Source organism: Sorex fumeus, unplaced genomic scaffold (genome assembly GCF_029834395.1).
Source record: "Sorex fumeus unplaced genomic scaffold, SorFum_2.1 ptg000086l, whole genome shotgun sequence".
NCBI lineage: Eukaryota > Metazoa > Chordata > Mammalia > Eulipotyphla > Soricidae > Sorex > Sorex fumeus.
In genome coordinates, this window is record NW_026606143.1 from 18924130 (window position 1) to 18941275 (window position 17146).

The 17146-nt window shown below is 37.9% G+C and overlaps 1 protein-coding gene across 3 annotated transcripts in view; it reads left to right on the plus strand.

Annotated features, from left to right (window-relative positions):
• The window catches only part of DMD (dystrophin), a 2292284-nt gene that overhangs the window by 1473271 nt on the left and 801867 nt on the right, over positions 1-17146 (plus strand). For all 3 annotated transcript variants that reach the window (XM_056131284.1, XM_056131279.1, XM_056131278.1), the window contains one exon: positions 9947-10048. In XM_056131284.1, the coding sequence (XP_055987259.1) occupies positions 9947-10048 (102 nt within the window). The remainder of the gene's footprint in view (positions 1-9946; positions 10049-17146) is intronic.

Sequence of the window (17146 nt, forward strand, 5' to 3'; positions counted from 1 at the left end):
ATGTCTGTCCCTCTCTTTCTGGCTCATTTCACTTACCATGATACTTTCCATGTAGAAACACTTGTATGTAAATTTCATGACTTTATCTTTTCTAACAGCTACATAGTATCCCATTCTGTAGATGTACCAAAGTTTCTTTAATCAATCATTTGTTCTCGGGCACTCGGGTTTTTCCCAAATTTTGGCTATTGTGAACAGTGCAGCAATGAACATACAAGTGCAGATGTCATTTCAACTGTACTTTTTTGTCTCTCCAGGATATATTCCCAGGAGTGGTATTGCTGGGTCAAATGGGAGCTCAATTTCTAATTTTTGGAGAATATCCACACTGTTTTCCAAAAGGGCTGGACCAATCGGCATTCCCACCAGCAGTGAAGGAGGGTTCCTTTCTCACCACATCCTCGCCAACACTGGTTGGTTTTGTTCTTTTGGATGTGGGCCAGTGTCTGTGGTGTGAGATGATATCTCATTGTTGTTTTGATCTGTATTTCCCTCATGATTAGTGATGAAGAGCATTTTCTCATGTGCCTTTTTGCCGTTTGGATTTCATCTTTGAGAAATTTTCTGTTCATTTCATCACCCCATTTTTTTGATGGGGTTGGATGTTTTCTTCTTGTGGAGTTCAACCAGTGCTTTGTATATCCTTGATATCAACCCCTTGTCACATGGGTATTGGGCGAATATCCTTTCCCATTCTGTAGACTGTCTTTGTATTTTAGTCACTGTTTCTTTTGAGGTGCAGAAGCTTCTTAGCTTAGGATAGTCCCATTTGTCTAGTTTTCACTTGCTTGGCCAGTGATGTGTCATCTTTGAAGATAACGTTAGCTTCAATGTTTTGGAAGGTTTTGCCAAACTTGTCTTCAGTGTACCTTATGGATTCTGGCCTGATGTTGAGGTATTAATCCATTGTGATCTTACTTTTGTACATGGTGTTAAGTAGGGATCTGAGCCCATTTTTTGCATGTAGCTGTCCAGATGTGCCAGCATAATTTGTTAGAGTCTTTTTTGCTTCACTTCACAGTTCTTGCTCCTTATCAAAAATTAGATGATCATATGTTTGGGGGGGAGATGTCAGTATATTCAACCCTGTTCCATGGTCTGCGGCTCTGCCTTTGTTCCAGTACCATGCTGTTTTAATTATTACTGCTTTGTAGTAGAGTTTGAAATTAGGGAGGTTGATTCCTCCCATTTTCTTTTTCCCAAGAATTGCTTTAGCTATTCATGGGGGCTTATTCTTCCATATGAATTTCGGGAGTGTTTGCTCCATTTCTTTGAAGTCATGGGTATCGTCATAGGGATCACATTGAATTTGTACAATGCTGTGGGGAGTATTGCTATTTTAACAATGTTAATTCTCCTGATCCATGACCAGGGGATATCTTTCCATTTTCTTGTTTCCTCTTTAATTTCTGAAGTAGTATTTTGTAGTTTTCTTTGTACAGGTCTTTTACATCCTTAGTTAAGCTGATTCCTAGGCACTTGATTTTTCTGGAGCACAATTGTGTATGGGATTGTTTTTTCATGTCACTTTCTTTCTAATTATTTGCATATAGGAAAGTCATGGACTTTGGGGTATTGATTTTATAGTCTGCAACTTTACTGTTTCTAGGAGTTTCTTGGTAGAGGTTTTAGGGTTCTCTAAGTAAAGAATCATATCATCTGTGAATAGTGAGAGCTAGATTTCTTCCTTTTCTACCTGAATGCCCTTAATATATTTTTCTTGCCTAACTGCTACTGCAAGTACTTTCAGTACTATATTGAACAGCAGTGGAGAGAGTGGGCATCCTTGTCTCGTTCCTGATCTTAGGGGGAAGGCTCTCAGTTTTTCCTGATTGAGGATGATGATTGCCGTAGGCTTGTGGTAGAGGCTTTAACTATATTTAGGAAAGTCTATACCCATTTTGGCAAGCGTTTTCAGCATAAATGGGTGCTGGTTCTTGTCAAATGCATTCTCTGAATTTGTTGATATGATCATATAGTTTATCTTTTCTTTTGTTGATATGATGGATTATTTAGATTGATTTCTGAATGTTAATCCTTGCATCCCTGGGATGAATAGCACTTGGTCATGGTGTATGAACTTTTTGATCAGTTGTTGAATTATATTTGCTAGTATTTTGTTGAGAATCTTCACATCCGTGTTCATCAGGGATGTCGACCTGTAGTTTTCTTTTCTTGTGGTGTCTTTGTTTTCTTTTGGTATTAGAGAGATAAGGACTTCATAGAAACTGTTTGGGAGAGTTTCTGTTTCTTCAATTTCCAGGAAAATCTTGAGAAGAACTGGCACTACGTCCTCTTTAAATGTTTGGAAAAATTTGCTAGTGAATCCATCTGAACCTAGGCCTTTGTTTTGGGGAATACTTTTGATTACAGTTTCCATTTCCTTGATGTTAATAGGACTATTCAGGTACTCTAGATCTTCTTGATTCAGCCTTGGGAGATTATATTAATCCCGGAATTTATCCATTTCTTCTAGGTTCTCCTGTTTCATGGCATACAGACTTGGAAAGTAGTCTCTGATGATCTTTTGACTTTCTTTGGTTTCTGTTGTGATAACCGCCTTCTCATTTCAGATTTGGTTTACTAGCGTTATCTCTCTCTCTCTCTTTCTCTCTCTCTCTCTCTCTCTCTCTCTCTCTCTCTCTGAGTCTTGCCTAGTGGTTTATCTATCTTGTTTATTTTCTCGAAGAAGCAGCTCTTGGTTTCATTGATCTTTCAGATTGGTTTTTTTTTTTTTGGCTTCCATGTCATTGATTTCTGCTCTAAGTTTTATGATCTCTTTCCTTCTGCCTGGTTTGTACTCCTTTTGTTGGTCCTTTTCTAAGATCTTGAGCTGTGAAGTGAAGTTGTTTATGAGGGCCCTTTCTTCCTTCCTTAGAAATGCTTGAAGAGCTATAAATTTTGCCCTTAACACAACTTTAGCTGTGTCCCATAAGTTTTGGTAGCTTGTGTCTTCATTCTCATATGTTTCCAGGTATCTTTTGATTTTGTATTTGACTTCCTTCCTGACCCACTCATTGTTCAACACTGAGTTGTTTAATTTCCAGGGTTTTGATTTGTTTCTCTGTGTCTGTGTGTGATTCACTTCTATCTTCAGCATATCGTGGTCTGAAAAGATTGCTGATAACTATTTCTATCTTCCTTATTCTAGTGAGGTATGTTTTGTGGCCTAGCACATGGTCTATGTTGGAAAATGTTACATGTGCACTGGAGAATAATGTGTATTCTTTCATTTTGGGTTGTAAAGCCCTGTATAGGTCTATAAGCCCTCTCTCTCCTAATTCTTCCTTCAAAGCAATGTTTCCTTGCTGAGTTTTGTTCTTGTTGATCTATCCAGAGGTGATATGGTGATGTTGATGTCTCCAACTACTATTGTGTTGCTAGTGATGTCCTCCTTAAAATATGTTAGCAGTTGTTTTAAATATTTAGTTGTTCCCTCATTAGGTGCTTATAAATTTAAGAGTGTGATTTCTTCCTGTTGTACATATCCCTTGATAAATAGAAAATGGCCTTAACTGTCCCTTCTAATACTTTTCAACCTGAAATTTTTGTTGTATTTTTGTTGTCGATACTCGTATGACCACCCCAGCTTTTTTGAGGGAGCTGTTTGCTTGTAGGATTGTTTTCCATCTTTTAACTTTGAGTCTGTGTTTGCTCTGACAGTTGAGATGAGTTTCTTGTAGGCAGCAGAATGTTGGTTTCTGTCTCTGAATCCATTTTACCACTCTGTGTCCCTTAATTGTTGAATTTAGACTGCTAAAGTTGAGAGAGATTATTGTTAGGGGGTTTTGTGTCATCTTCCTGTAAGGATTTGTTATGCTTTTAGGGTTAGGCTTGTCTTATAGTAGCCCCTTTAGCCCTTCTTTTAGGTTTGGCTTTGAGTCTATGAAGTTCCTCAGCTGCTGTTTATCCACAAAATAGTGTATTGTTCCTTCAAGTTTGAGTGAGAGTTTATCCGGATAGAGTATTCTTGGTGAAGCGTTCATTTCAGTATTTTTTTTCACTATATCCCACCACTGTCTTCGTTCTTGGAGGGTTTCCTCTGATAGGTCTGCTGTGAATCTAAGGGGTGCTCCTTTGTATGTGATTTTCTTCTTTAACCTTGCTGCTTGCAATATTGTGTCTCTATCCACATCATCCATCATTCTAACTATGATATGTCTTTGAGTGTTTTTGTTAGGGTCTCTTTTAGCTGGCACCCTTCAGGCTCCTTGAATATGAATGGCTGCATTGACCAGCTCTGGGAACTTTTCAGCAATGATTTGTTTAACCATGGCTTTTTCATTGGGATTATTTCCCTGACCTTCTGGTACTCCAATGATTCTAATGTTGCTCCTCTTGGAATCATCTCCTAGGACTGTGATTCACTCTAGAGCTATTTTGAGGTCTCTTGCCATTGTTTGTTGTTGCCTGTAGGCTTCATGCAGCTGATCTTCCAGCTCACTGATTCTGTCTTCAGCTGTGGCCATCCTACTGTTGAGGGCACAGACTGAGTTTTTTTATTTCATCTACCGAATCTTTTATTCGTGACATTTCTGTGCATAGCTTTCAAATTTCTGCTCTCATTTCTTCCTGTATTTTCTAGATTGTTTCTCTCCTGTCCTCCTTTAATTTACTGGATATCTGACTCACTGTTTCATTGAGTTTATTGAACATCTTCATTACTTCATATCCGAATTCTTTCTCAGAGAGGTATCTTAGGTGAGTAGCACCTAATGAAGCGTCTGCTTTCTATTTATCGTCCTCCCCTCATTGTGGGGATTTGCATTGTTTCTTCATGTTGGTGTGGACGTATGGAGACAGATGTTACATGAGATTGCTGGGTCTGAGTAAATTACCTGTGACCCAAAATTAGGCTGTGCCCACTTTTATGGATGCCACACCCACTTCTGAAGAGGCCATGCCCCCTACAGGTACCTGATTTTGGGGGGGGGGGGTTCATCTTGGGGGAGAGAGAAGACAGGGCACAGCGTTGGGGATGAACAGGATGAGGTTCAGGCATGGTGAGCATCCCAGGGTCCTAGAGGATGCCTGAGGAAGTATGGGGGGAAAACCAAGTTGTGGGTTTGAATCTGTGTCTCTATTTTAGTTGTAACTTGTTCACCTCATCTTAAATCATATATAAAGATGAGATCATTTATGTGATGAAGGTTTACTCCAATCAGTTCCTTGAACCAGGATTATTAGTTTGGAAATTATAAACCTACTAAGACACACTATTGAATTTTGAACGGTGATATGGGATGTTATTTAATTTGTACCTCATTTATACCTGGACAGAGCAGAGGATGAAAAGTATCAGGGTATTAATAAATACAAGTGACAGTTTTCACAAGAAGTTATAGTGTATATGTTTGCCCTCATGAACAAAAATATGCTGCAATAGCAGAATCTCGAATAAGATGGGGATTAGAAGTATATTTTATTGTTGTATATCATATATTTAGTATATAGTATGTACTATGCATACAATTATAAAGTATATGCAATATGTAGTATATAGTACATGTATATGTGGTACATAAAGGTAAAAGGTAAAGGCCCTCCCGTTGATCGTCGATTTGCTCGAGCGGGCCCAGTAACGTCTCCATTGGAGACTTTGTTGTTACTGTGTTTGGCATATCGAATACTCTCGGTAGCTTGCCAGGCTCTCCGAGAGGGGCGGAGGAATCGAACTCGGGTCGGCCATGTTGGCCGCTTGTAAGGCAAACGCCCTACCGCTGTGCTATCACTCCAGCCCATGTGGTACATATTACATGGTATATATACTGTACATGTTATATATAGCATATATTATAAGATTGGGATCAGTGTAGTACTAATTATAATTCTAATTATATATACTGTATAGTATATAGCATATATAGTATATACATTGTATAAAGGGCTGGAGTGATAGCACAGCAGGTAAGGCGTTTGCCTTGCACGCAGACAATATGGCCGACATGAGTTCAATTCCTCCACCCCTCTCGGAGCGCCTGGCAAGCTACTGAGAGTATCTTGCCTGCACAGCAAAGCCTGGCAAGCTTCCAGTGACGTATTCAATATGCCAAACACAGTAACAAGTCTCATGATGGACATGTTACTGGACCGGCTCGAGCAAATTGATGAATAACGGGAAGACCATGACTGTATAGTATAAGGTATAGAGAATATGTGCACAGTATATAGTGCATATGCTACATATAGTATATATTCATATACCATATATATGAGATAGCTCTGCTATTTGCAAACTGTATGGCCTTGGACAATTGAGTAATATCTACCAGTTTCACATTTGCAAAGATAGCATCCTTCTTGTAGGAGTGTATTTATGAGAAGGGAAAAACTTGATGTACATCTTTGACACAATGCAAACTTTCAGAAAAATTAATATTGTTATAGTATAACAGTTCATTATCTTTTTTTGGACACAAATAAGGATTATATCCAAATTTTCTTATTTTTGCATAGCCATGTGGTTTTGACTTATTTATTTGTTTGCTTTATTTTTTGTGTTTTTATGTCAAGTTTTATTTAGATGGAGGGTTATCAAAACTTTAAAATGTATTCCATGCATTCTTTTATTTCTCGGGATGATTACCAGGTTTGTCGAGTGTATATTTCTCACATAGGCTGGAGCGATAGCACAGCGGGTAGGGCGTTCGCCTTACAAGCGGCCAACATGGCCGACCCGAGTTCGATTCCTCCACCCCTCTCAGAGAGCCCGGCAAGCTACTGAGAGTATTCGATATGCCAGACACAGTAACAACAAAGTCTCCAATGGAGATGTTACTGGGCCCGCTCGAGCAAATCGACGATCAATGGGAGGGCCTTTACCTTTTAGCATACGAAAAGTATATTAAAGAATGTTTTAAGTGTCTAATTTATTACAGTTGACCCTTCAAAGCAATAATATCTGGTCCCACAAAACTGACCTATCTTTTAACTAATAAATTCATGCTGCAATGTATGATCATGATCACGACCATCCTGTTGTTCGTCAATTGCCTTGAGCAGGCCCCAGTAACGTCTCCTTCATCCTAGCCCTGAGATTTTTTAAAAAGTGCCATAGTCAAGGCTATTTCAGGGTTAGGAGAATGACACCCATCATTGTTACTGGTATTTGGCATATTGGGTACGACATTGGGAGTTTGCCAGACTCTGCCATGTGGGCAGGTTACATTCAGTAGCCTGCCAGTTTGTCCAAAGTAGGAATGAGATAATAAGATGTTGCGCGGCCGCGAATGTGGCCACGCGGTTCCAGGAGCTGGGTTTTATAGTCTCTGAGTCTTGGCCGTTGATGGGATTACAAGGCGCCAGGGGGGCCATTTGGTGGGTGTGACCACTGCCTACTGGAATATGGAGGATCTGGGTGGAGGATGCTCAGCCCCGATCCGATCCGAGCAGGCTTGGAGATCTCAGCCCTGGCACCCTCGTGCCTTTGTTCCTCTGCCAGTACCTTCATGCATGTGGAGAGTGGTCTCAGCATGGTAGTGGCTGGTTCTGGAGGTCTTTGGCTGCAAGAGCCCTGGTCGCGGTGGGGAGGGAAACTCAACCCGCTCCCCTCCAAGGGGCCCTGGCAAGGACAGCCAGGCATGGGGGCAGGAGACTCTGCGCTGTTCTCTTCCGGGAGCTGGGTTTTATAGTCTCTGAGTCTTGGCCGTTGATGGTATTACACGGTGCCAGGGGGCCAGTTGGTGGGTGTGACTCCTGCCTACTGGAATATGGAGGATCTGGGTGGAGGATGCTCAACCCCTGTCCGAGCTGACTTGGAGATCTCAGCCCTGGAACCCGCATGTCTTTGTTTCTCTGCCGGTACCTTCATGAGTGTGTACAAACTCATTTTTAAAATTGTCTTTCTAAAGTGATTTATCAAAACTTCATATAATTAGAGATCAATTTATCTAAAAAGATGTCAAGGTGATGTAACCACAAAAAATTTAGGTGAGGGTGATTTCTCCATCTACTACTCTTTGTGAGGGCAAAGTGTAAATATTACCTGGTACTCAAGTTCTTCATGATTTTATTGAGGAACAAAGAGATGAGTATAATGGTAACAGAAAGATATGCTAAAAGAAGCATTGTTACAGAAGGAAGTGATGTGACTTCACAATACTCCTTGATCAAACTACTAACTCTAGGGCTAAGTTGGTGACCTGAGAAAGAAATTGTTAACTTTCTGAAGGGCAAAACGTGTGTGGCTTTCTGTTTTCCCTGGTCCATCTGCAAGTGCTTCTCTCAGAACTCAGAGCCCCAAGCAGTGTCTCTGGTGCTCTCATGTCATCTTTTCTGTTCACTTACAAATTACCAATGAGATCATCATAAATTAGTAGTTCTATGCTCATTTCCTACGGGAATCCCTTGGAATTTCAACTTTAGTCCCCTCAGCCTGGCTAACTGCCAGTGCCTTGTGAATGATAACATCAATTCCTTGGGAGCTCTGAAATTGTTTACTGTTGATTGAGGACTAGAGGCAGTAAGAGAAGCATGTTTCTACATATGGTTCACTGTAGCCATCTTTCTAAAAGTCTAAAAGTTTTCTTGGATGCACTTTTTAAACCATGTAAAGGAAGAAAAAAAATTCTCGGCCCATGAAAGGTGTCCTCTGAGTTTGAAGTTCCTATTTGAGAAGACTTCCAGAAGATCACATTTAGAACTTGGTCATGTTTTAATACTTATAATTTTAAGTCTATTTCTCCTCTAATTAGACCCCCTTAAGTTTGTCTATGTGCAAGCACATGTTCATGCTTACACACATATAGCACATATGTGTTACAATTATACTCATTAACTTTTAAGACTAATACACAGAGTTAGTCTTAAAGTTCTGGAAATTTTTAACCACCTGCCTAGTTTCCACCAGTCTCATAATAAGAAATAAAAAGGCAATCCTTCCTAATAGTGTGTGCAGTGTGCCAATATGGTGTGTGGTACCCAACTTTGTTCTTTAAGATTGAAATCATTTGGGTTCGCAGGACTCTCTGCTCTGAAGAGCAGAAAGAACAGTTTTTAATAACACCTATAGGCAATGGTGGCAAGGATACATGTACACATACAGCATCAGTGCTATGGCAATCCAGGGTGGGAGATGGAGGAAGGCAGAGATGGGTTCATCAGGATTTCCAGTTTGGGGAAAATTACCCATGTGCTGCATAAGGACTAACATTGACCAATCAATACTTCATCCTAGTGTTTAACAAGTGTTCCATTCAAACAGTCTTTAATATTTAACTTCACTTCCTTCAACTTCAATTTATGCACACTTCCTTTGTTCTCTTTTCAAGAGAGCTAGACAATAGCCAGTAACAATGCATTTTATATTAATATATCTAAAGTGACTATTGTTGTGGTTGTTTTGACATGTGTAAGTCTTCCCAGACTAGCAAAGAAAAACAATCTTGAAAAATAATATAGTCACACCCCAAAGGGCCTATTTAATTTTACTGTTTAATAATTAACAAGCTTGGATTTACACTTTAAGTGCTTACTCTTTGGACAGAAATTTAATAATATTGACAATGATGTGAAATCATTTGATTTCTATTTCAAAAAAATTGTCCCCCAACAGAGAATTCCATTAAAATGAAACATTTGTAAAGTGAGCATGAGGATTATTAAAATCATTGATGCCGACAGTAATGTTTATCCATGCCAATCATAAGCATTAGAGATACTTCTCATCACATTTGACTTTTTTAAAAAAGCTCATGGTGTCTATATTTGTATGTAATAGCATTATGAGATAATTCAAAATTTCATATGAATATTATTAGCTGTGGTGTGTGTCACAAAGATGACCTCTATTTCTTTTCTCTGGGCTAAAATGACTTTTTATATGTTCCTACATACCAGACAAAAATTGATCTGCAATACATGTGGAGTCTTCAAGGGTATATTTAAATTTAGTAATTTTATCACTAACTGTGAAGTTAATTTGTGCTGTATGTGTTCTTTTCCCCAGGAAACTGAAGTAGTAGTTCAAGCTAAAAAGCCGGATGTGGAAAGGATTTTGTCTAAAGGGCAGAATTTGTACAAGGAAAAACCAGTCACTCAGCCACTGAAGGTAATGAAGCAACCTCTAGAAATATCCATTTACTTCATAATGGGTTATGCTTCCCCTGCTGTACATTTGCCATTGACGTGGTCTATTTATAATCAATGAAATAACTTGTAAAGAAATATTGGCCATACAGTAATAGCAGAAGTAGTGCTATCTTTTTGATCAACATATCCTATTTATATATTGTGATCTTCAGGCTATTAACAAGTCATTGCATTAAAGAACTCATTTCTGGCCTGGTGTGCTGCCATTGGTACAAAAAGTAGTCCCACCTTCAAAGTAGATTAAATTCATTGAGGCTTTATTGCTTTGCTAGCCAGTCTTTATGCTTTTCATATTGTTTAGCTTAATTCAAATCAAGCTGCTACATCATACTGTCTGTCTCCACCAGCTGTAAAGAATCACAATATGGTCAGTGACCTTTCCTTTTCTGTTTCTTTCTTATGAAAGGAAGAATCAGGGTTTGGGCTCCAGTCAAAGGACTGGTCAAGATTTTTTAGTGAAATATCTTGTAATTGCTTTTCTCTTTGGTAAAAATCTGACCTGAAAGAAAAGCTATCTCCTTTGTTCTCTTCCCCACATACATTTTGAAGTCTAGGCTACATCTATTCCCAGACAACTACATGAGGAGAGAAATATGAAGCCAGTTCACTTTTCAAAACAAGAAAAAGGAACTAATAATGGCTTCATTTGCAAATGTGTGTCCAGTGATATATACCTGTTAGGTATAGGTTACCTTTTATCGGTACCAGACCAAAATGATAATAGTTTCCATTATGATGAAGCTTCCCGAGAGCCTATAATGGTGGCTGTTTATTGATCAGCCTAGGTTTCTCTAGCTAATGTTGCAGGCTGAGATTTAGTGAACCTCACCCGCATGTTTAAAACTACTCTGAAACAGTGCAGGTCAATAACCTCATTATCCAGAACTAGTTTGTCCTTGAAAAAAAAAAACATTACCATGACTTTGACTCTCTCTCTCCTGCTCTTTGATATCAATGCTTATTTCTGGCCCAAGCTCCATTTCTAGAGAATTGGTTTCCCCTACAGTTTAAAAGTGACTTTTCCTTAGGTAAATTTCAGGTTTTAGAATCAATGCAGTGTTTGAGTTTTGGATGCTGGAAGGCATAGATTTCCCCATAGTCATCTTCATTTATTTCCAAAATGATTCTATCATTTTGGTCACGGATCCCAGCTGTATGCGCCAGGAAACTGTCTGCATTTTTGAGTGGATCAAAACTCATTTTGAAACATGACTTTTCTGAAAAGTGATCTATTACTCTTGATAGTGCATGAACAACGCCTGTTTTCATACATCATTTTGAATAAAAAGTGTGCTATTCCTAAGGTCTTTTCTCCTTTAAACTCAAATGTCTTAGCCCTCAGTATATGAAGGAAAGTGTCAAAATAACCAGCAGTCTTTTTTTTATGGAATGGTATATTTTGAAGTCACAAGAATTATGAAGAAGAAAGTAATATTATGAAGAAAATCCCTCTTGATGCATTTGTAAGATCTAGTATTTAAATGGATACTTAATAGGTTCACTACTTGCAAGAATTCTAATTTAGGACACAAGAGAAAATTATGTTTCTATGAAATTGACAATTAAACTCGGTATACAGACAGCCCATTTGTTCAGCTACTTTTTCCCTCCAAAACTTAATCTTCGTTGGTAGTTGGACTCATATTATTTCCTTTCTGTAGTTTAACTTTCTAAAATGATTACATTTTTCTTAATTTTATTCACACCGTCTTTTTTTTTAATTAGTGAATCACTGTAGGGCACAGTTACAGACTTACAAACTTTCGTGCTAGCATTTCAGTCATTTAATGATTGAGTACCCATCCCTCCACCAGTGCCGATTCTCCACCACCAATGATCCTAGTATACCACCTCCCACCACCCCCTCCCTATCCCTCCCCACCCCACCCCATCTCTGTGGCACGACATTCACTTTTGCTCTCTCTTTCCCTTTGGGTATTGTAGTTTGCAATCGAGGCATTGCCTTTGACTAAACTTTTTCTTATTTTCTTTGAGGGCTTTCTGTTTAAGGTCAACTATATGAGAAAGTTTTATTAGTGAACCGGATGTAGAACTAGATTTCTAAGGCAAAATTCTTGGAAACAGGGTAGAATAATATGATTAAAGAATTAGTATCTTCATTTTCTTTTTGCCACCTTTGTCTCTCTCCACAAACCTACATGCAAATAAACACACACATGCACACGCACAAACACACATTTTTATTTTATATGAAGCTTATCTAGGTAAGTCAGATAAATTGTTAAAACATTCTGCTTAAGTTATTTCCGCTAATCAGTTTATAATAATGATGTTGATGGAATAATTTGAATTTGATTTTCTGCAAAATAAGGAATAGATTCAGAGTAATAACATCTTATTTGTGTTGAAAACATAAACAAAGGCCATCAGTTAAAACGTTGTCAATAACTACCAAAGATTGTGTTATTTGGTCTGTAAAATTGTTTTTCAACTCTGAATTTATGTATGTTGATGAAATTTTTTCTACTCGTACTCAGTCTTGACCTCAGAAAACTACTTTTGCTGTTAAACATTTTAATTTTTCACATCTATTATTACTTTTATCACCTTTCCTATATTAGAACTGGGAGAGGAAGTGGGATTTTAAATGTCTCAGTTACTTCATGTTAAGAGGAAACTCGTTGGCTCACTTTGCAAACTTTCCATCTTCTCAAAAAGTCCTATTAACATTAATATAAGAATATGTTTTACCTTCTGCTCTTGAATTTCACTTAAATGACATAAAAAAATAAAATGCCAGAGTTGTCTTCTTCGGTCAGAGGTCTCCAACCCAACCTTTAACACAAAATAATTGCTGTAGACAAATGGTCAAGAGGGCAATTATCATCTTCCAGGCATCATTTCCTAGGATATAAGCTGCAAATGACAGCATCATTAGTCATTTTCAATTACAGTCAATCACAACCAGGGATGTTTCATTTTCCCAGCTGTTTTGTTGTTAATTAACTAGATTAGACTGAGTTTTTCCCCCTCCCAACAAATTTGTTCTACTGCCAACATCAACATCTTAACATTTCCAAAAGCTTCCTTAGGGTTTTTTTCTCTTTTGCCTGCTAATTTTTCACACATCATTCATAACAGGTGTGTCTCTGAAGATTTATATATGGTGTAACCATTGGAGGGGACTTTGTTGTTTGAAATGTTGCTCAATTAAATATGTAACAGTGTAGCCGTGATGACAGTATGTATCGTATAAGTCATCTGTCATGCACATAATCTCATTTACCTGGTGCAACTTTGTAACATCAGAATCAATAGAGGGATAATAGAAGTCTGCTCCCTCCCACTAGTTGAACTAGTCCTTTTGGAGCAATATATTTAATGAACACAATTTCCTGTCAGTGATCATCGAAAATGGTATGAATGCAGTTACATGAAAAAGAATAGCAATACCAGAGATTTTAATAAATAATACATGAACAGCACAATTTTAGAAAACTAAATACAAGTTAGTTTTACAAGGGCAGAAAGTATGAGACTATGAGACATTCAATAAATGCTAGTCACATATGCTTGAATATAAAGAGTCCCACTTTCTCCCTGAGAAGCTAAAATTTATGATAGATATTTGGAGCAACTTGTAAACATAAACATTTTGGAATATGGATGAGATTGTCAAATGTCTAATTTTTTACTTCTTAATTGAACACCACTTCTATATTTGAAATCTCACATTTGATAAAATAGCACACTAACTATAAACATTGCTTTTGCCACACTTGCATGTTGTGGGGAAAAGTTCATTCATACTCTTCATATGTACCATAATTTTAGAGCTCATACTCATCATTCTAATTGATTTCCCATATGACCTTTTTTGAGACCCCTGGAGAATGCTGTTGAAGCTCTATCCAAGAATAAACAGACATCAAGTAGGAAAGGAAAGCTATGGGATCAGAGAGATAGTATTGGCAAAGGCATTTGCCTTGCATAAGAATGACATTGGTTCAGTCCCTGTCACCATCTATGGATCCCTCAAGCACGACCAGGGGTCACTTTTGAGCCCCTGTCCATCCCCAGTTGTGACCCCCCTATATAAAAAGGAAAGGACTATTAGGTTACTGCAGCGGGCATGAAAGAACTCTTGAGAGAATTTGGGGTATCTCAGCAACCACACAGTACAGAGCTTCTTACGAGATTCTGCTTGTTGACTGATTCTAAAATGCATTCAGGAAGTAGAAAACATTTCCAAATTAGATGCAAAGTCAGTGTAGTAATTGGGATTCTTAACATTTAAAAATTGTATATGGTTGTAATGTCACCTTTTACTATTCCATTAAGTTCAGGTGTGTATCACTATAAGTATTCACATAGACTACTTTCATTTCACCAATACAAATTGGGTCTATCCTTCCGCATTCAATTGACTCCTTTTAGCAGATTAATCTACATCCTTTCTTCTCCAAATCTCAACAGTTATTTATTGTTGTTGTTGTTTATCACAGAGGGTAGGGACTTGGACCATAGTCTGCAGTACTCAGAGGGTAACTCCTGACTCTGTGCTCTCTAGGACAGTCCTGGAGGTGCTAGGGATCAAATCAGGGCTATCTAGATGGAAGGTGTGTATATTAACTCCTGTACTACATCCATGACCCTTGACAGGTTGCCATCTGGAAGGTGAGAACTTAAATTTAAAGCAGGCAAGAGCTTAAGGAAGCGTCAATGCCTCATTTTAGTCATTTTTGTGATGGCAGAGTGGCTTTGTCTGTATCAGTTCAGCAATGGCCTTCGGCTCACCCTTTATCTGTCTAGTTTGTGTGGCTTTCAGTTGGGGCCATCACATCTACTTAGATGCCAGCAATCATAAGAGTAATTTTTTCTGTTCTGAATTCTTTCACTGGAATTTTTATCTCAAACCTTTCTGCCTGTTCACAAAATGTCAAGAAATGTTCTTTTTATTTCTCTTCAATGGGTATTATAGATCTCCCATCAGGATAACACCATTTGGCTGTTTTGAAACTAACTTTAAAAGGTTTGTTTGCAATGGCCTTCCTCACTGTGTGAGTTTAAGCACCAAGAATAGTTGCTAATAGTTTTTCCACGTTCCTCCCCTACATGTCTTTCCCCTGCATACTTCTACAAACATCCCGAACTCACATCTTTCAAGGTTATTTCAGGCTACTTTACATATTGTTCAAATTAAAGCAATTGAAATAGAAAAATCTATGAGCTGATGTTTTCCTGAGGAAATGTTTTTTTTTTCAGGATTTTATGTTGGAACTAAGAATCAGGCATTTTATAAATTTGAATTGTACCCTTGGTCCTCTGTTCTTTTAACTGCATTTATGGAGAGCAATACAGAACCCAAGATGTTTTTGTTTCAATATGCATATGCATTTCCATGTATACATAGATATAAGTGAATATATTTATGAGGCAGTTATTAAATGTACATGAAAACACTGACACACAAATAAGGTTCTTACATTATGAAAATCCACATCTTGAGGATTATGCTTCATTCTAAATGTAAAGGAAAAGCATCTCTAGGAATTGTATTTCTTACAATAAAATTCTGTTCTTCATAAATAAATTTGACCTTCTTAAATCATATCAACAAATTATATATAATGGAAAGTAATGCTAAGCTGCTGAAGTCCCTTATGACGAAAGTAATTTTGTCATTCATGAAAAAAAACCTCAATGGTTTTGTTTTGATTAAATATGTCTTTTAGGGTTTTCTTTTTTAAGTAAAATACTTAAACACTGTGGTTTAAAAAGTTGTTCATAATACAACTTTCAAATTATCAAAAGTTTTTATGAGCTTTTGATGTTGCAACACCAATCCCACGACCAGAGTGACCCTTCCTCCACCAATGTCCCCAATTTCTCACCCACCCCAAGTAGGAGCACCCCAAATTAGATTTTATTGTTTTTTGTTTGCTTTTATTATTTTCTTTGGGCCCATAACTGGTGGTACTTAGGGCCAGCTCAGTGCTAGGTGTTGAGTTGTTGCACAGGTCGGTGCTCTGGGGGACTACATTATGGAGGGGATAGAGCCTGGGCCTTCTGTTTACCAAACACATGCTAAACCCATTAAACTTTCTCCTCAGCCCTCTTTGGGCAAAATAATCCACAATGATGTGTGAGTTTTGAGCTCTTGTGAAAAACACCTGAAATCCACTGTTCACTTAACATATCCATAATTTTAAAAGTATGGATATTTAATGAGAAATGGGACTGGAGGACTTTATTCCTACTATTTTATATTTAAATATGGTGTCTTTCATTTTTTAGTGAAGCAAAATAGTTTTTGTTGAAAGAGATTTACCGAAGAGAAGTGTGAGAGGAGAGAAAGAGAAATGTGTATTCCGGAGAGAGCACAGGCTAGTTTTTCCAAAGTGGAAAAAAATACTAAAGATTTTTTTCAACTTTTTATTAGTGAATCATCATGAGGTATAGTTACAGACTTACAAACTTTCATGCTTGTGTTTCAGTTATACAATGGTCAAGTACCCATCCCTCCAACAGTGCCCATTCTCCACCACCAATAATTTGGTCTCTTAAAGTTATATTTGATACCCTCAATGTCATCATAGAGTAGTAAGGCAATTAGCAAACTAACATTTTTAAATAGTTTGCTTTAAAAGTTAGTATGTAAAGAATGCAGCCAAACATGTTGTTACTCATGTTTCCTATTACTTTGTAGTCTAATAGGAAAGAGGACAGAATAAAAATATAGTCATATGCCAGAGAACCGAACAATACCAAAGCAACCTTCCATACTAGACAAATGTTCAAATGCAGCTCCTACTGCCTCCAGATGTCAAAATATGTTGCTGCAGTAGTTGTTGTGAATAGCTGGATCAAACTGTATAGCCATTTGACCAGAAACATAGTACAGGTATAAGGTTATCTTGTACTCGGCAGGCCTTGGTTAGGTCCCTGGCTCCATATACAGTCTCTAGAGTTCTACTAGCACTAATTCCTGAGCACAGATTCAGGAGTAAGCCCTGAAAACATCCAAGTGTGGCTCAAGAAACAAAAAAAAAAACCCCTGTTGTTAGCCCTTTTATGAGTCATTATTTGTTAATAG